The 21,387-nt window shown below is 41.3% G+C and overlaps 1 protein-coding gene across 1 annotated transcript in view; it reads right to left on the bottom strand.

Annotated features, from left to right (window-relative positions):
• Positions 1 to 1,077: 1,077 nt before the first annotated feature.
• LOC121303695 overlaps positions 1,078 to 21,387 on the bottom strand; it is a 32,108-nt gene continuing 11,798 nt past the window's right edge. Inside the window, exon 4 of the mRNA XM_041234459.1 lies at positions 1,078 to 3,125. Coding sequence (XP_041090393.1) covers positions 1,561 to 3,125 — 1,565 coding nt within the window. The 3' untranslated portion in view covers positions 1,078 to 1,560. The remainder of the gene's footprint in view (positions 3,126 to 21,387) is intronic.

The following is a 21,387-nucleotide window of genomic DNA, read 5'->3' as shown; positions in this document are numbered from 1 at the left end:
AAATTTAGAACATAAACTGAATAATTGAGCAATTATCTTGGTAAACCCTTTATTAGAGAAATCAAATCTGATCATCAAATAACATTTCATGAACATGGACTATATAAATATATATTGTTATTTGTATTATTCTTAAAACAAGAATCCACATTTCTCTAACAGTTTACGTTTACCGGTGCCTCTGTTGCATTTGAAACTCAGACAGCTGTACGGTTTATTCATAGTCTTCTGCCAATTAGGGGAGAAATATGCATTTGGGAGGGAGAAATCAGGAAAATCTGATAAAACCTGAAAATCAGAAACCCTAATTTTTAATATCTTTAATGTAATTGTTCTACGTGGTGATCTGTCTGAGCCAGCTGTTTATTATACTGATTATGGGGACGCAGCTGAACCAGGTGGGCATGTCTCAGCAGGGCGTCACTATAAAACCTTCCCTAAAGCTTCATTCACTTCCTGATAAATTAAAATTCTCTGGGTGTTAAGAAATTCTTCATGAAATGATGATTTTTTGCTAGTCAATAAAGCAATCAGTTACTCTTGCTTTTGTATTATATTAGTAGCTGATATGTTTTCAAAACAAAGTGAAAGGATTTCACTTGCTACAGATCAGAGCTGTTGCAAAGCCACTTGCTAGACCTCCATTAGAGGAGTAGCACACGCCGTTTTGCACATTTATACTTTGTTGTGAAATGTGTTTTTGTTTTGCCTTTTATATGCTTGGCTGTATGTACCCTCTGTGTGCTACCATCATTGGTAGCATCACAATGTAATACGTACTGAGTACCTGTGCAGCGTGCCAAACAGCATCTCAGTCTGTGCCTCCATTCAATCCCTCGGCTGCCTGCCTGCTTCACCACTATAACAACTCAATTCTTTCACAACAGTTTATTGCTAACAAAAATCAAAATCTTTCCAAATACCCAAACTCTCTAAAAACAAACAGGGTGTCAGAATTTGAAACAACCTTCTTCCTGACAGTTGGGACGTAATCAAGTTTTAATATGCTCAAATGAATGTGAATGACATGAAATTGCAATGTAAAAGTAAATAAATAAATAAATACACATGTTTTACAGTTGAATTATTTTATTACAAGTTAATATAGAATGACAGCAAAGAACTCCACTTTTATACTATCTGTAAGAGTATTATGTATTAGAAAACAATTGTGTGTCAACAGCCAATCAGTTTCCAGATCTAGCGGGCTTCTATTTAGTACAGATGCCCACTGGAACATGGAAGTGCTTAACTGTGGATTCAATTTGAAATCAATCCGCACATTTACTGGCTTTTCCCCGTAACACTCTATGCTGTATATCATTTTTCTATTCTAATTATGTAAGTGACGCATAAGTCCATTGGCAGTCCAATGGGCTCTAGTGCTGAGTAACATTTTATTTTGAAATTTAGCTGAGCTATATATTTCCGAAAGATACTACTTTTTTCTGTGACGGACAAGCAAGCAACTGGATGAATACATTTGTTTTTTTACTGCAAGCATTTTCATGGCATTTGCCAGTATCTGGTTTTGTTTGCTGTGGAATCCAACATGCTGAATTACAAAGGCTCATTAAGGTATTCTGTCCTACCTTGTCTTTTGATTGCAGCTTTCACCTGTGCCTCAGTCATGCCAGTGAAATGAACAATTCTTTCCATGGGCAGGCACATGTCAAACAGTTCACAGTTTTGTAAGATAATTTCTATTTTATTTTCCCTAGTTTTCCAATCTGTCCTTTTTCTTTCTTCCTCTGCAATAGACACAGAGTCTGAGCAGTGTGGACGGAATACCCTGAGATCGTAGTAGTCATAAGTATCATCTTGGAGTTGTAATGCAATTTCACAGAGAATGGTCTTTTTATCTACTGGGGTTTTTAGCTCTCTATTAACAAGGTCATTAATTATATCCACCTCCCTTCCCTTCTCTAATGCTTTACCCACTTCCTGATAAATTAAAATTCTCTGGGTGTTTTTAAGAAATGCTTCATTAAATGATGATTTTTGCTTTGCCAAAAAAGCAATTAGTTCCTCTTGCTTTTGTATTATATTAGTAGCTGATGTGTTTTCAAAATGAAGTGAAAGGATTTCACTCACTGCCTCATTATTTCTGTCTTTACCCCAGAATTTTATGTCCTTACTTGTTTTCTTAAGTTCTTCAACAAATTCAGTCAATGTTTTAAACATGTTTATAGCACCTTCCCATGTACTATTAAATTCAGTTTTTAATTCAGTGATATTTCTAAGGGCTGTTTTTAACTGCTCTTGAAACAAGATATAACTGTTTTTCAGATTTTCCAGTTCTTTATCTATTTTGTGTGCTTGGCTCCTCCGAAGGATAGCATTCTCTGCACTGACAGTGCGGTCTGTCCAAAAGGAGTTACTTTTGTTGAAGACCTCCAATGAAACATCTAGACTGTCTCTAACCACTTGCAAAGAAGATTGAAATTTGGCCCGAGATCTTTCATGTATTTCTGCTATGTCTGAAAAACGAACAGGAAGTGTGTTACTGGAGCTGAAAACAGAATTGGTGCTATAATTTGATGCATGTTTATATAACTGGTAAATGTCACTGAATTTAGCGGGGATAAAGATATAGTCACCTTCCAGATATTGTGTGGAGTCTAACTTTACTAAATTTCCAGTAACTTTATCAATAGACAACGTACCACCTGCCTTGAAGTATTCTGGTAAAGGAGTATGTTTGAGAAAATGTACAATTTTTTTGTAAGGGACACAAAGAAAAACATTTGCAAAAAAGTTGATACCTAATTCTTTGAAAACTGTCTGTCTGTCCTGACTAAACATTTTCTCTGCATCACTTGGAAACACTGACACAAGTTCTTCAATTTGTGAATCTGTTAGATTTACCTTTCCTTTAAGATAAAGTGGACGGATAGCCATCCATAAAAAAGCAGCATCAAAGCTTTTGAAAGACATGTCTATCTTGTCTTTTAAGTCTGTGTAAATAATATCTAAGTTGAAATATAGGCTCCACAGTTCACGAATCTCTTTAAAAAATTCTTGAGCTCTTGAATAAAGTTGTTCCCGTTGATCAGATTCTTCTTTTTCCAAGTTCTGGATGATCCTTTTGTTTTGGCAAATCCTTGGATAGTATATGCAATTGCCTAAGTGTAGACATACAAAATATGCATCATTCATGTTGTTTTAAATAAATGTACATTTTACATAAAACAATAAGAGCAATAAAATTATTATTTTTATATATATATATATATATATATATATATATATATATATATATATATATATATGATGTTACAAGGAATTAAATAGTAAATTAACCTTTTTAACCATTTTAATAATTATATACTTCATAAAATCGCCATTAATTAGGCAGTTATGTAATTGTCATCATGATATAGGGTAATTCTAACATCTATCTTTTGATGGCACTTAGCTTTCTTAGCTTCTTTTGTTACAGCAGTAAGCATGCTGGTTCCTGAACTTGAAAAACCTCATTCCAGCCTCGTTGCAGGCCTATATTATGGTAAGGATGCTAATGTACATTCTCTGTGTTTACTTGTAGGGAAGCAGAGGGACAGAAAACAGTGACAAAATAAACCAATATGACATCGTTGAAAGACTTTTTTTTCTTTTTAGGCTTCCAAAGCATAGCTGAAACATGACGACCATGGTGGATGACATCATCAGCTTACAGAGCTGGCTATAAAACTGCCTGTAACTTCTTCTGTAAAACTGCCTGTAACGTCTATAAAACTGCCTGTAACTTCTATAAAACTGCCTGTAACTTCTATAAAACTGCCTGTAACTTCTATAAAACTGCCTGTAACTTCTATAAAACTGCCTGTAACTTCTTCTATAAAACTGCCTGTAACTTCTTCTATAAAACTGCCTGTAACTTCTTCTATAAAACTGCCTGTAACTTCTTCTATAAAACTGCCTGTAACTTCTATAAAACTACCTGTAACTTCTATAAAACTGCCTGTAACTTCTTCTATAAAACTGCCTGTAACTTCTATAAAACTGCCTGTAACTTCTATAAAACTGCCTGTAACTTCTTCTATAAAACTGCCTGTAACTTCTTCTATAAAACTGCCTGTAACTTCTTCTATAAAACTGCCTGTAACTTCTTCTATAAAACTGCCTGTAACTTCTTCTATAAAACTGCCTGTAACTTCTTCTATAAAACTGCCTGTAACTTCTTCTATAAAACTACCTGTAACTTCTATAAAACTGCTTGTAACTTCTTCTGTAAAACTGCCTGGAACTTCTATAAAACTGCTTGTAACTTCTTCTGTAAAACTGCCTGGAACTTCTATAAAACTGCTTGTAACTTCTTCTGTAAAACTGCCTGGAACTTCTATAAAACTGCCTGTAACTTCTTCTATAAAACTGCCTGTAACTTCTATAAAACTACCTGTAACTTCTATAAAACTGCTTGTAACTTCTTCTGTAAAACTGCCTGGAACTTCTATAAAACTGCTTGTAACTTCTTCTGTAAAACTGCCTGGAACTTCTATAAAACTGCTTGTAACTTCTTCTATAAAACTGCTTGTAACTTCTTGTTTGCTGCAGATAGGGCCATGGCTGTTATATAACACATACAGTAACCCATATATGCTCCATAAAAAAAAAATTCTGTTGCCCATGACCTCTGACCTCTCCTAAAGGTCAAATGTAAAACTGCTTTATTACTCCATAGACAGGGCAGGTAGGAACATTGTAGCTATGTAATTCATACAGAAACCTGTATATGCTCTATAAAAAAATGTAATTCGCCATGACCTTTGACCTCTACTATAGGTTAATTGTAAAACATGTGTATTACTCCTTAGAGAGTGCAGAAAGTGTCATTGATTCTGTGTAACACATATAGGAACGCATGCACGCTCTATAAAGAAATGTCATTGACCGTGACCTCTGTTAAAGGTCAAATGTAAAACTGACTATAAAACTGCCTATAACTTTCTTATTGAGTATTGAGTTATATAATATGCAGTTCTGAAACTCGCTACACATGTTAAGGGATAGCCCAAGATTAGGGCACATGCATCAGAAACTGACCGGTTGTATGGTATGGCAGCCATGTTGTGTAACATCAATAACAAACAAACATCTTCTCAGAACCTGCTCATCCGATTGAAGCAAAAATGAGCATACATGATCTAAGTATGATTATCTTTTACACTTGTTCAAGGGAAGTTGCTACAGTAAGAAACATGGCTGCCGTTGGCCAATAAGATTTCAGCATTGATCATTTTGCACATCTTGCAGTATATGTTACTGGTACAATGCAGTAAACTTATGAAACATTGTATAATAGTAGAGGACTATGAGAAGTAATGTCAGTAACTCAATGAAGCTGATGGTCACATGGTTTGGCCGCCATATTGACATTTTGCCCAAATATTGCATGTTCCATAAAATTAACACCGATGCACATAAACTCTTGAAACTTGACACAGTTACAGAGTCTAAAAGAATGACCACCACAAAATGAAGCTGATTGATCACATGGTTGGCAGACATATTGAAACTCTTCAATCTTTATACAGTGCTAGAAACCTAGGAGAAGTAATCTCCATCACTAAATGAAGCTGACTGGTCACATGGATGGTGGCCATACTGATGTTTTGGCCACATTTTGTGCTTTTCATAACACGAGCACTGTTGCACACAAACACTTCACATAGAGTTATACAACCCTGTGTAATTTGAAATAATAAAAATGATTGCTAGTATGGATTTCACTATAGTGAAGGAAGCCATAAAAGTTGCTTGCAACTCTAGTTAGTTTTATTTTCCTGCCATATTTCCAAATGTCCATAAAATATAAACCGCTGGATGAAAACTCAAAATTGCTGTAGATACCCATGTGCAGTTGTCCCGCAAGAAAAATGAAGGCCGTAGATCACATAGTTTGACAGCTCTACTGGATTTTGTGACAAACTTTGGAAAATATTAAAAAAATGTCTTGTCAAAAATGGCTAAAGGTAGACATCTGAAACTCGTTGCATGGAGTGCCCTTATGGCCTATAATGAGATTTGTTCAGGAGAACTCTACTGGTTTGGCCAAAAATATTCAAAGATCTTCTCCAAAACCATTAGGCTGATCAGCACCTAAACTGGCACACATACTCATGGCAAGGTCCTCTTTTAAATTTATTCAAGGCAAGTTGCTGCATTAAAAAACATGACTGCCAAAAGGCAATCCAATTTCAGCTATGACCGATCCTATAGGTCAAATGCAAAACTTGCGTATAAATCCTTAGAGAGTGCAGATAGAGTCATACCGTGTAACACGTATAGGAACCCATATATGCTCTATCAAAATATGTCCATGCCAGTGACCTCTGACCTGTCTTAATGGTCAAATGCAAAACTATATATCAACTCCTAGAAAGTGCAGATACAATAATGGTTCCTATAGAAGACATATAGGACAGCCATAGAAAAACAAAACATCCTTGACCATATTTTTCATATTTTCGAAAAAAGCCACCAAGATAACAACGTAGTATTTTTTTTCATATACAAAGTAACCCTTGAACTTCTTATTTGTCATGTTTGGCAATGATCCACCAATCAGAACATTAAAAAAAACACACATACACATTTAAATCTTTGTGGTGTTTTTTCTATATCATAACCACCCTCAAACATTACAAAAATTACACGATTGGTAGGTCTATGTGCCACGTAAACATGAGTTTGAATTACTAACCAACCAACCTTTGGTAGCCTTGGACATACAGGGGCCTTTGCAACTAGCCATTTAAGAGCCAATTACTTCATTGAACCCTCAATTGAACTAATTCAGAGCTCCGCTGGATCAAAAAAAAAGCACAGTGGGATCCCAGGACCAAGATTGAGAAACACAGTTTTATATAACATGCTTCTGATATTGAGTCATACCCAAAAATTACTATTATACTATTACATACCATACTACCGTGTCTATGTTGCCATTATATAAACTGTACTCCTTCTATGTCACCTTGGTATAGACCTGTGCCAAATTCATGATAATTAATTGCTCAATTAACAAATGTTATATGCCAAGATATTTGAAATGCATTTAGCATTTGTGACATACTGACATTTGTATTTAGTTTGGTTGTTGTGACGGAAAGATGAGTTCTGGTGATGAATCTTCCTCCCGACCTGTGAGGGCGCTAAAGAACGGGAGGAGAAGTATCTGGAAGGGCTGGCCTGACAGTTCATTTCCGGGTCAGGGAAGTGGGTCAGCCTGGAGAGGAGCGCGACTCTGTTGTAAGACCTTATTGATTTGAAAGGTAAACGAGAAACAGCTGCAAGTAATAAAGCAGCTGCAACCGTTTATCTCGATATCATGTGGGATTACATATAGGGGCCAGGGTAACGCTGATCTTCTCCTTCGTTTGGGTTAACGTTAGGAGAGAAGGACTGAGAGAGGAGCTCTCAGAGTATTTGTGAAGAGTGTTGTACGTGCTGTGTGTTATTTTCTGTCTGTCTGTAATTGTCTGTCTTTGTCGCACTAATAGACAGTTAACGCACATCTCCGGAGCTGTCGAAAGGAGAGCACTATCCGGAGCACCACTGCACTGAGCACCTGCACGTTTTCGATCACCCAGGACTGGTGACCGTACCGTTGTTTTTGTTCGGGACTGTGCCCTTGTTTTCATTATCCCCGTGCTTTACACATTGTTGTGTATTGCCGGGGATTTATTATTTTTGATGGTCGCCAGACCTGGAAAAGAGCAATAAAGCACTTATTCACTGATCACTGTTGTCTGTTCATCACTTCTGCACTGCATCACCGCTACACCTGTTCCCCTTACCAACCACTTTGCCACACGTGGTGTCAGATCCGGGATGGACCGCAACGCACTGGCGGAGCTGCTGCAGGCACTGGAGATCAGACGGGATGCAGAGGAGAGACGGAGGGAGGAGCGCTATACGGCGCTCATTGAACGGGTAGGGCTGATCGTTGCTGCAGGAGCGACCCCTATCGGAACATCATTGATGTCGGCCCCGAAGGCACGGGCCATGAAAATGATGGCGGAGGATGATCCAGAGGCATTTTTGGTGGCGTTCGAGCGGCTGGCAACCGCGGCGGGATGGCCTCGGGAGTTCTGGGCAAGCCAGCTGGGACCTTGCCTGGTCGGGGAAGCGCAGGCAGCATACCAAGCCCTGAGCGACCAGTACGCCACTGACTATGACCTAGTCAAGCAGGCTATCCTCCGTCGTCTCAACATCACCGCGGAGACCCACCGGACGCGGTTCCGCGAGTACCGGAGAGCCCCGGAGACACGCCCCAGGGTGGTGGCACAGCGGTTGTGCGACCACATGGTCCATTGGCTGACCCCAGAGAAGAAGACCGCTCAACAAATGGGGGAAGCCATTGTGGTGGAACAATTCTGCCATGTGGTCGGCGCCGAAACTCAGGCGTGGGTACGGCGCCACAACCCTGACACCCTGGAGGAGGCGGTCAAATTGGCCGAAGATTTTGAGGACTCTTTGACGTCAGCCCGGGTCGGGATCCTGTCAGCCCCTGCCCTGCTCAGGAACCAACCTCTCCCTCCCTCTCCTCCAACACCACCACCATCACCCTCGTTCCCGGCACCCAGACCTCCCAGACCGCCGACCCCGTTGGGCCCCCTTGCCTCCCCCCCATGGAGACCGAGGATGGCCCCCAGCTGGGGTAGAGGTGTTGCCCCTGCCCCGTTGCCCTACCAGCAGCGGGACAGATATTTAACCTATGCCCCCTCTGTCCCTCCACTCTGTTTTAGGTGTAACCAGCCAGGACATAGGGCCAGGTCATGCCCCGCTGCTATGGAGTGTGACGTGGCTGCATGCAACTGGACACCTGGAACGGGTAAGCAGGGGGAAAACGGTTGGGAGGGGCCCTGTCTGATTGACGTGGTTTTAGGGAATGTGAAAACCCACGCGTTAGTGGACACAGGGTGTGAGCAAACCTTGATCAGGACAGCTCTCTTGGGCGGTATGTCGTGGCAGCCACAAGGTCAGGTGGCCATCTCCTGTATCCATGGAGACACGGCGGCATACCCCACCCTAAAAGTATATTTATCGGTAGGACCGATAAAACGTCACCTTGTAGTCGGGGTGGCGGAAAGGTTGCCGCACCCAGTTATTCTGGGCCGAGACTGGCCAAAATTCAAAGAATTGGTGCAAATAATGGCAGTCTCAGCCACACACGTAAACGTGGCAGAAAAAGGGAAAAAGGAACGGATTGGTGATGTGCTTCCTTTTCATACTGAAATGTTTTCCCCTCCGTTCCGTCCTAGAAAAACAAATAAGGAGAGACGGACGGCAAAATGGGAGGGAGCGTCTTTGAGACAAGGCTGGGGTCTGGTGGGAGAGTGCTGTAATGGTAACAAACGCCAGTCGAAGGGAGTGGGAACGCAGTGTGACCGAGAGAGCGAGGTTACTGGGCCGACTAGGGCAGAGGTTATTCCAGCCCCTCTCAATATACCGGACCCGTGGTACTCAAGCGCGGACCTAGTGTGGGGCCAAAAGAACGACCCGTCACTGGTGCACGCTTGGGGGCAGGTCCGGTCCATTGAAGGTAAGGATGTTGATGGCGCTGGGCCGCTAGTATATCCACATTTCAGTATAAAGGGGCAATTACTATATAGGGTAAACCTAGCCGCGGGCACAGGACAGCCTGTAACACAATTATTGGTTCCCCCATCTTGTCGGACCGAGGTCATGAGGCTGGCGCATGATATCCCTTTTGCGGGGCACCTCGGAGCCGAGAAGACGAGGGAGCGAATATTGGCTCGATTCTATTGGCTCGGTCTTCATACTGATGTGTCGAAATATGTAGCCACATGCCCAGACTGCCAGCGAGTAGCGCCAGGTCGAGTGCGCCCCGCTCCTTTGATCCCACTGCCGATTATTTCCACTCCGTCTGAGCGCATTGCAATGGACATAATGGGCCCGTTGCTACCTTCTGACTCTGGGTATACACATATATTAGTAGTGGTGGATTATGCAACGCGATACCCAGAGGCAGTTCCATTGAAGTCCACTAGTGCAGCTGCAATAGCCACCGAGTTAGCGCAGATTATGGCTAGAGTAGGGATCCCCAAGGAGATTTTGACTGATCACGGAACCAATTTTTTGTCCAATACGTTACAGCAGGTGTACAAAATATTAAAAATACGTCCCATCAGGACGTCCGTTTATCATCCACAATCGGACGGTTTGGTTGAACGTTTTAATCAGACCTTAAAGTCGATGCTGAGGCGATTTGTAACACAGGAGCAGAAACATTGGGCATCGCTTCTTCCCTACCTCCTTTTTGCAGTGAGAGAAGTGCCGCAGAGTTCAACGGGGTTCTCCCCCTTTGAGCTCCTGTACGGCCGGCAGCCTCGCGGCATTCTCGACCTGCTGAGGGAGGGGTGGGAGGAGCACAAAGGCTCGTCAAAAATGTAGTGAAGTATGTGCTCCTACTACGAGATTGGCTGGATTTGGTCGGTCGTTTGGCCCAAGACAACCTCAGATCGGCTCAGCACCGACAACAGCAGCATTACAACAAAAATGCACGGATTCGAACCTTTCGACCAGGGGACAAGGTAATGCTGCTACTTCCCTCATCTGAATCGAAACTGTGTGCTAAATGGCAGGGGCCGTATGAGGTGATTCAGGCTATAGGGAAAATAAATTATGAAATTAGACATCATGTCAATTTGTTAAAGCCCTGGCAGGCAAGGGAGGTCTTATTTATAGCCCCAGGCAATATGGAGGATGATTTAGGTCCCTGTCCAGAGACCCCGAGCACAAGAGCGATTTCTATGGGGGAACAATTGGTTCCGGATCAGCAAAGAGAGCTGCGTAAGCTTATTGAGGAGTTCAGCGATGTTTTTTCTGACGTGCCCGGCAGGACAAACTTAGTTGAATATGACATTATCTCTCCACCAGGTGTCACAGTGCGAGAGAGACCGTACCGGATCCCGGAAAGTCAACGAAGTGGCGTTCGCAAAGAGGTATGGGATATGCTCGAGCTTGGGGTGATTGAGCCTTCCAGGAGCGAGTGGTGCAGTCCGATCGTCATAGTGGCTAAGAAAGATGGCACCAACCGCTTCTGTGTGGATTTCAGAAAGGTGAACGTTATTGCTAAGTTCGATGCATACCCCATGCCTCGGGTCGACGAACTTTTAGACAGACTGGGAAAAGCGAGGTTTATTTCCACTCTGGACCTGACGAAGGGATACTGGCAAATCCCTTTAACCCGCAGCTCCAGAGAGAAAACCGCATTTTCAACACCAGAAGGGCTGTTCCACTTTAAAACCATGCCGTTTGGGCTACATGGTGCGCCCGCTGCCTTTCAGAGACTGATGGACCAGGTTTTACGCCCACATCATGAATATGCAGCAGCGTATATTGATGACGTGGTGATATACAGCTCCACCTGGCGAGAGCATTTGGCTAGGGTTGCAGCCGTTCTTCAGTCTCTAAGGGCAGCCCGGCTGACAACTAACTTGAGGAAATGTGCGTTTGCCAAAACAGAGACTCAATATTTGGGATTTTTAATGGGGAATGGAAGGGTGAGACCTGTAGTCACCAAAATCCAGGCTTTGGTTGATGCAGCTATCCCCAAAACCAAGACTCAGGTGAGGTCACTACTGGGCTTAGCCGGTTATTTGTGAAGAGTGTTGTACGTGCTGTGTGTTATTTTCTGTCTATCTGTAATTGTCTGTCTTTGTCGCACTAATAGACAGTTAACGCACATCTCCGGAGCTGTTGAAAGGACAGCACTATCCAGAGCACCTCTGCACTGAGCACCTGCACGTTTTCGATCACCCAGGACTGGTGACCGTACCGTTGTTTTTGTTCGGGACTGTGCCCTTGTTTTCATTATCCCCGTGCTTTACACATTGTTGTGTATTGCCAGGGATTTATTATTTTTTGACGGTCGCCAGACCTGGAAAAGAGCAATAAAGCACTTATTCACTGAATCACTGTTGTCTGTTCATCACTCCTGCACCGCATCACCGCGACATCTGTTCCCCTTACCAACCAATTTGCCACAGTTGTACATACATGGCATCTGCATTTGCATTGAGCAAATTCCAATTTTCAAATACATGCAGCCATTTGCATTTAAATGTAGATGCATCTGACCCCATGTCACATTATGCTTATGGATACTCATACAATTATCTGATATTAAGGATTATAATTTCTTTCCCACAGGGGCTTATAGCTAGCCTGAAATACTAGAGCCATCATGTCTTTCACCAGAAAACAACAAAGACAATGACGTGAATACCACTTGAACCACCAAAAGGATATGGTTCACAACCACAATTTCAGCAATCTACAGACCAATCACAACACACTGAGAGTTACTATCGTGCAAATTAAAGTGACTAGAAGTGTGTGTAGTAGTGTGTGTCTCAGTGTGTGTGTCAGTATGTCTGTGTGTGTCTCAGTCTGTGTGTATGCCAGTGTATATGTGTGTGCCTTAGTGCGTGTCTCTGTGTGTGTGTCTTTCTCTGTGTGTGTGTGTGTCAGTGCGTGTTTGTTTCAGTGTGTGTGTCTCAGTCATTTCAAGTCATACAAAGAGCATTTCAAGTGGAGCAATAAAGTGGAGGAAAGAGATCAAAACGAGGAGCCAAGTTAGAAGCAAGAATTGTGTGAATCTTGGGCCTCAGCACCTTTGCAATTGTGCCTATTTGCTTGATGCTTGACAAGACTGGCCTAATTGCTGCTTCTAACTTAGACTTTTGTGTTTGATATCACCCCTTTAAATGTCTGTTACATTTTTCTAACTTGTTTTTTACATTGTTTTTGTAAGGGGATATATTCATTTAGTAAAAATTTATTGTCAATCTGAATTACGAAAGCTTAAAGTCGGCAGGGGGTGTAAACCAAAAATCCAAGATGGTCACTGATAAATCAATGTGCTAAAAAAAAACTTTAATAGTTTATTTTTATAACACCTACGATGTATTTCATGGTACAGCTCCGAGTAATAGAAGGTAGTGAGTGGTGATTCGTGCGATTTATGGCACCAAGGAAGAGTGCCATTTACTTTATAAAGGGATGATAGAGGATAGCAAAAGCAGGTTTCGGACTTGTGATCAAGAAGCCTTGGTGACAGAAAGCTGGTCTGGGTGACCCCTGATTCCTGGAAGACATAAAAGTTAGTGCCCCAGCGAGTGACTTGGATGCGGATGCTATAGGGGAGGAGACGGAGGCTCTCACTCGGGGGGGCAGAACGGATTCCGAATGGAGCCCTTGAAAGAAACTCGGGAAGCGAGAATCCGTATCCCACTGCTGAAAAAACAGAAAAGAAGGCTTACTGCCGGGAAGTGTGATCACTATCCCATTGACGTTAGTAGAGACACAGTATCCGGCTAAAGTAAAGAAGGAACACAAAAGGGGAGAGATAAAATTGACAATAAAGCACATGAGCTGTGACAGGACAATTTGTGTAACCAGGGGTCCCGCTGTTATGAGTGCCTGTAGCGAGTAGATAAGAACATAAGAACATAAGAAAGTTTACAAACGAGAGGAGGCCATTCGGCCCATCTTGCTCGTTTGGTTGTTAGTAGCTTATTGATCCCAAAATCTCATCAAGCAGCTTCTTGAAGGATCCCAGGGTGTCAGCTTCAACAACATTACTGGGGAGTTGATTCCAGACCCTCACAATGCTCTGTGTAAAAAAGTGTCTCCTATTTTCTGTTCTGAATGCCCCTTTTTCTAAACTCCATTTGTGACCCCTGGTCCTTGTTTCTTTTTTCAGGCTGAAAAAGTCCCTTGGGTCGACACTGTCAATACCTTTTAGAATTTTGAATGCTTGAATTAGGTCGCCACGTAGTCTTCTTTGTTCAAGACTGAACAGATTCAATTCTTTTAGCCTGTCTGCATATGACATGCCTTTTAAGCCTGGAATAATTCTGGTCGCTCTTCTTTGCACTCTTTCTAGAGCAGCAATATCTTTTTTATAGCGAGGTGACCAGAACTGAACACAATATTCAAGATGAGGTCTTACTAGTGCATTGTACAGTTTTAACATTACTTCCCTTGATTTAAATTCAACACTTTTCACAATGTATCCGAGCATCTTGTTAGCCTTTTTTATAGCTTCCCCACATTGTCTAGATGAAGACATTTCTGAGTCAACAAAAACTCCTAGGTCTTTTTCATAGATTCCTTCTCCAATTTCAATATCTCCCATATGATATTTATAATGTACATTTTTATTTCCTGCATGCAGTACCTTACACTTTTCTCTATTAAATGTCATTTGCCATGTGTCTGCCCAGTTCTGAATCTTGTCTAGATCATTTTGAATGACCTTTGCTGCTGCAACAGTGTTTGCCACTCCTCCTATTTTTGTGTCGTCTGCAAATTTAACAAGTTTGCTTACTATACCAGAATCTAAATCATTAATGTAGATTAGGAATAGCAGAGGACCTAATACTGATCCCTGTGGTACACCGCTGGTTACCACACTCCATTCTGAGGTTTTTCCTCTAATCAGTACTTTCTGTTTTCTACATGTTAACCACTCCCTAATCCATGTACATGTGTTTCCTTGAATCCCAACTGCGTTCAGTTTGAGAATTAATCTTTTGTGCGGGACTTTGTCAAAAGCTTTCTGGAAATCTAAATAAACCATGTCATATGCTTTGCAATTATCCATTATCGATGTTGCATCCTCAAAAAAATCAAGCAAGTTAGTTAGGCACGATCTCCCTTTCCTAAAACCATGTTGACTGTCTCCCAGTACCCTGTTACCATATAGGTAATTTTCCATTTTGGATCTTATTATAGTTTCCATAAGTTTGCATATAATAGAAGTCAGGCTTACTGGTCTGTAGTTACCTGGTTCAGTTTTGTTTCCCTTTTTGTGGATCGGTATTACGTTTGCAATTTTCCAGTCTGTCGGTACCACCCCTGTGTCAAGAGACTGCTGCATGATCTTGGTTAGCGGTTTGTAAATTACTTCTTTCATTTCTTTGAGTACTACTGGGAGGATCTCATCCGGCCCAGGGGATTTGTTTATTTTAAGAGCTCCTAGTCCCTTTAACACTTCTGCCTCAGTTATGCTAAAGTTATTTAAAACTGGATAGGAACTGGATGACATGTGGGGCATGTTGTCAGTATCTTCCTTTGTAAAAACTTGTGAAAAGTAATCATTTAACATATTTGCTATTTTTTTTTCTTCCTCTACGATTTTGCCATTTGTATCTCTTAAACATTTAATCTCCTCTTTGAATGTTCTCTTGCTGTTGTAATATTGGAAAAACATTTTGGAATTGGTTTTAGCTCCCTTAGCAATGTTCATTTCTATTTCTCTCTTGGCCTTTCTAACTTCCTTTTTGACTTGCGTTTGCAGTTCTGTGTACTCTTTCTGCTTACTTTCTTTTTGGTCCTTTTTTAATGCTCTGTAAAGTGCCTTTTTTCGCTGAATATTTTTTTTAATTGATCTATTAAACCATTTTGGCAATTTAGTTTTACATTTAGATTTGTCTACTTTAGGGATATAATTGTTTTGCGCCTCTAGTACTACATTTTTGAAGAACAACCATCCTTCTTCTGTGGGTGTTTTCTCTATTTTACTCCAATCTACTTCTGTTAGTCTCTGTTTCATACCTTCATAGTTTGCTTTTCTAAAATTGTAAACCTTAGCTTTAGTCATTACTTTTGGGGATTTAAAAAACACTTCAAATGAGACCATGTTGTGGTCTGAGTTTGCCAGTGGTTCTCTGACCTCTGTTTTAGTTATTCTATCTTCGTTATTTGAAAAGACTAAATCAAGGCATGCCTCCCCTCTAGTGGGTGCCTTCACAAATTGTGTTAGGAAGCAGTCATTTGTCATTTCCACCATTTCTATTTCATCCTTCGCGCTACCCACCGGGTTTTCCCATTTTATTTGGGGGAAGTTGAAATCCCCCATTAGTATGGCTTCTCCTTTGCTACACACATTTCTAATGTCATTGTATAACAGATTATTTTGCTCACCGTCTGAATCTGGCGGTCTATAGCATGCTCCTATTATTATGCCTTTTGAATTTTTGTCTGTTATTCTGACCCATATTGATTCGGTTTTATTTTCTTTGTCCAGGTTTAACACCTGGGCTTCAAGACTGTTTCTTATGTATAGCGCTACCCCTCCTCCTCTTCTGTCCTGCCTGTCTTTCCTATACAGTGTATACCCACAAATATTAAATTCGTCCCCATCACTCTCAGACAACCACGTTTCTGTAACACCTATCACATCATAGTTACCTGTTAGTGCAGTAGCTTCAAGTTCTAGAATTTTGTTTCTGATACTTCTAGCATTTAGATAAATACATTTAATGGTTGTCTTACCTGAGTTGTTGTTCTTGTTTTGATGCGGTCTCCCTTCTGTTTTTTTGTTGATTTCTCCCCCCTTCCTTTCTAGTTTAAATTCTTCCGATGATATGCCCACAGGCTAGGAGAAGTGAGATCACTTCCCCTCCAAAAGTTGGATCCCCTGCCCAACGCTAGAAAACCCCACCTTTGAGAAAGAAGGAACGAGACTGGCCAATGCACATTGAAAATAGAGAAAACAGAAGGTAAGAAAAAGCCTATAAGAGAAAGCCATCCGCTCCGTGGAGAGAAAAAAACCCTAATAATGTTTTAGGGCAAAACCTCTGGTGGTCCAGGCGGAGAGGGCACCCCCCCCCCCAGGCAAGCAAGCAAGGGACTCATGGGCAAGGACAATGTCAAATGCAGCTGGTCTGATGTATGACGCAATGGCAGAGAAGGTCCAGCTAAAGTTTTTATTAAATTCACGCTTTATTCACGCTCTTGCTGCTGATGTGGCTGAAGGAGTGAGGAGTGAAGAACTGCAGGAGACCGCCTGCTTTGGTTACTAAGGAAGCAAGATGGGTGGAGAACTAGTGTCTGATTATAATCTTTCTGGAATAGTCTGAAAAAAGAGGATCTGAATGATGGGGTTTTTTGAGGATGATGAGATTTGAGAGTACTGTAAGGGCAGATAGATGAATTGATTTTGGATATCTGAATACATTGACCTGAGCAGAGTTGGTCCGTTTTCAATATCCTGAGGAACAATATGCAGTGATGCCCTTGAACAATGAAAAGATCTCCTGCCTGGATGCCAAAAGATGGAAACTTGCTCATGGAGGAAACTGAAAATTCACTGCATCGTAGGAATCCAAAGAACGCTGTAAGACATTGATTCCATTACTATGTCATCCACTGGATTGAAGCAACCTTGCTTGAGAATTGACACCAGGTTGTAAAGAATCTGTTTAATCTGTAAAGGAGAGAGAGCATCTGCTGCGTTATTAGAAGAACTGGGAAGATGACGGGCTTGAATTATAAAATTGTTTACAACCGATATCCAAGTGAGGCGGCACAGGAGTCTCACTACTGAGCACCATCCTTTATTTACAATGAATACAGTTGCTGCGGTGTCACAGTGGAATTCAATAGATTTTCTGCTCCATGCTTTTCCCCCCCAGAGGAAGGCAGCTGATTTGGGTACAGTTCCAGCAGTGCTGAGGATTTTAATTGAGGGGGCATGTTGGAGATTTCTGGAGGCCATTGGCTAGAAAACCATTGATCTTGATGGATAGCTCAGAATCCTACAAAAGAAGCGTCTGTGAAGAGCATCATGTTGATGATGTAATCCATGAATGGGCAATTGTTGTGGTTGGCGAGAGCGTCCGATAGTGCTTGGACATTGATGGGGGAGCAGACGGTGGGTGAGTAATGAACCTGGAGACGAGGAAGGATGGTTATTGGTTGATTCTGTGGAATCTGCCTGGAACCCACAAATTTAATGGTGCGTCCATGTTTATTGAGGTTATATGAAGTTGAAGAAAGTAGAGATCCATGAACTGGTTTTATTGTAACTTATTGAAGTGGTGACATATGATTCTGCTTTAGGGCATAGTGAGGCAGGGTGAGCAGTATAAGAAAACATACAAACGAGAGGAGGCCATTCGGCCCATCTTGCTCGTTTGGTTGTTAGTAGCTTATTGATCCCAGAATCTCATCAAGCAGCTTCTTGAAGGATCCCAGGGTGTCAGCTTCAACAACATGAAGTGGTGACATATGATTCTGCTTTAGGGCATAGTGAGGCAGTGTTTGCCAGATCCCTACTTTTGTGTCGTCTGCAAATTTAACAAGTTTGCTTACTATACCAGAATCTAAATCATTAATGTAGATTAGGAATAGCAGAGGACCTAATACTGATCCCTGTGGTACACCGCTGGTTACCACACTCCATTCTGAGGTTTTTCCCTCTAATCAGTACTTTCTGTTTTCTACATGTTAACCACTCCCTAATCCATGTACATGTGTTTCCTTGAATCCCAACTGCGTTCAGTTTGAGAATTAATCTTTTGTGCGGGACTTTGTCAAAAGCTTTCTGGAAATCTAAATAAACCATGTCATATGCTTTGCAATTATTCATTATCGATGTTGCATCCTCAAAAAAATCAAGCAAGTTAGTTAGGCACGATCTCCCTTTCCTAAAACCATGTTGACTGTCTCCCAGTACCCTGTTACCATATAGGTAATTTTCCATTTTGGTTCTTATTATAGTTTCCATAAGTTTGCATATAATAGAAGTCAGGCTTACTGGTCTGTAGTTACCTGGTTCAGTTTTGTTTCCCTTTTTGTGGATCGGTATTACGTTTGCAATTTTCCAGTCTGTCGGTACCACCCTGTGTCAAGAGACTGCTGCATGATCTTGGTTAGCGGTTTGTAAATTACTTCTTTCATTTCTTTGAGTACTACTGGGAGGATCTCATCCGGCCCAGGGGATTTGTTTATTTTAAGAGCTCCTAGTCCCTTTAACACTTCTGCCTCAGTTATGCTAAAGTTATTTAAAACTGGATAGGAACTGGATGACATGTGGGGCATGTTGTCAGTATCTTCCTTTGTAAAAACTTGTGAAAAGTAATAATTTAATATATTTGCTATTTTTTTTTCTTCCTCTACGATTTTGCCATTTGTATCTCTTAAACATTTAATCTCCTCTTTGAATGTTCTCTTGCTGTTGTAATATTGGAAAAACATTTTGGAATTGGTTTTAGCTCCCTTAGCAATGTTCATTTCTATCTCTCTTGGCCTTTCTAACTTCCTTTTTGACTTGTGTTTGCAGTTCTGTGTACTCTTTCTGTGTACTTTCTTTTTGGTCCTTTTTTAATGCTCTGTAAAGTGCCTTTTTTCGCTGATTGATCTATTAAACCATTTTGGCAATTTAGTTTTACATTTAGATTTGTCTACTTTAGGGATATAATTGTTTTGCGCCTCTAGTACTACATTTTTGAAGAACAACCATCCTTCTTCTGTGGGTGTTTTTGCCCACTGACTATTCTATTAAATAGATCGGGATCTGATTGAGCCCAATTCACAAGGGTATTCTCTGCCTCTAGAATTGCTGCTGCCTTAGTGGAAAAACACTTAGATAATGGAAAAACATTGAGCCTCCATATCTTGTAGCCAGTTCTGTTATATATAGCAGGTTATCATCCAGTTCTTGGCAGCAGTTGGGGTAAACTGAGCCGAGTGTGTCTCGAAAAATGGAAAAAGCATTTACAAACTCTGGTTAGTTTTTTTAACAGTCGGATCACAGGATTTTAACGTGACAGCCAAATCACCACAATCTACTTCAGAGGATGCAATTAAAAGTGAAATTAAATTGACGTCCTTACCCTCGATGATCTTTTTCTTTATTTGAGGAGTGATTGAGTATTTCCTGAGAGACTGCAAAGATGCTGAATTGACTGAACCTGATCTGGTGGCTGAAGCCTGGTTGAAGAGAGAGGCTTCTGCTGGAGATGACTGCAGGAGGAGTGACAGCTTGCTTGAAAGCAGATGTTTTCTAGCACATCCTGCCTGGAATTCTTAGTTGATACAGCGTCTGCCAGCGGCTGCAGGTGCTCCTTGGTATCCAAGAAGATGAGGTCGGGTAATTCTGCTACAGAAGAATCGTTGGACTGAGGATTGGAAGAAGTGGCTGTAGCTTGAGCATTGGTAGCAGTGGCTGAACTGAGTCTGGCTGCAGGAGTTGATTGCTTAGATGCGCAAGACCTGGGAGCAGGAGCAGGATAGACTGGCTCTGCTGATAGAGCCTCACATAGCGATAGAAACATGGCGTTTCGATCGGACCCTGATGGAATAACGATACCTTGGTCGAGTAGGGTTTTGAGGAGATGTTTTTAGGCCAATTCTTATAAAATGGCTCACCACCATTTGCATGATAGGAGTAGGTCTTTTCCTACTGCGGGACTGAGTAGGTGCTGATCGTGATAACTTAGGGCTACTTCCTGAGCTGGAAAACTCAAAGCCCGAGGCAGCAGAATACATGGTGAACAGTACAAGAGGGAAAGCCGAAAGAATATTCAGTGTCCACGGGACGATCCGAGATAGGGTTGAGAGACAAAACGATCAGGGTAAGTCCAAGAAGAATAGCCAAATGAAAATGATCAATACGGGTAACAGATAGTAAATAGCAAACGCAGGTACAACTCTCAAGAGAGGGAGAGACATGGAACTGAAGTGCTTATATAGCAAGAACTAATGACATGAACAAATTAGGCGCAGGTAGTATCAGGTTGCTAGGGTCACAAGATAGGTATCAGGTTACAGTAGTGCCCACCGAAACGCAACCTCAAGGTTAACCCTTAAAAATACCCATAGTGTGTGTGAGTGTGTGTGTGTGTGTGTCTCATATATATATATATAATCTTTAAAAGTCAAATATACCCTTTCTTATGTAAGCCATAAATAACTTGGTTTTGACATATAGTTGAGAAATTACAAAGCTTTAAAAATTACTCATTTACATATCTGTGGAGCGGACAATTAACTTTTCACATTTAGATACTGTACATTCAGCTGCAGTTTTGCATGCCCTTTTGTTTTTGCTGGTTAAATTACATGAAAACAATATGGCAACTGAGTGCCAACACCCCACGTGTGGGACAGGGAGACGCCCTGTTTTTAGGAGGACTGTTTGTTTGCATGAAACATAGATCCTCCCTGTGGCAGAGCACAGCTCTGCCCTTCAGAAATTGGCAGGGATGGGGTTAAATTCCCCTACCTGCCTGGGTTCATTGTGTTCAGGTGGCTGGGGTTGATTAGATGATTAGTTTAATTAACGATCAATCACCGCCCAGCCACCTGACATAAAAGGAGGCCTCTGCTTCTCGTTTGGGGAGAGGGAGCTGAGGAAGCAGGTTGGTGGTTTGTTTGTATGTTTGAAAGTTTGAATCCAGTGAAGGCATTGCCCAACCTGGAAATTGTTATTTTTGCTTTTTGTCTTGCTTTATTTGTGTTTAAATCCCTTTATTTTGGCCCTTGTGCCCTTTCATTTTTGTGTTTATTTATAATAAAATAGTTATTTTTTTGAACTACAAAAAAAAAAAAAATAATAAAATA

Source organism: Polyodon spathula, chromosome 35 (assembly GCF_017654505.1).
Source record: "Polyodon spathula isolate WHYD16114869_AA chromosome 35, ASM1765450v1, whole genome shotgun sequence".
Classification (NCBI taxonomy): domain Eukaryota; kingdom Metazoa; phylum Chordata; class Actinopteri; order Acipenseriformes; family Polyodontidae; genus Polyodon; species Polyodon spathula.
Note: the sequence above shows the minus strand (reverse complement) of the source record. Positions and strands in the feature narration are given on the sequence as shown.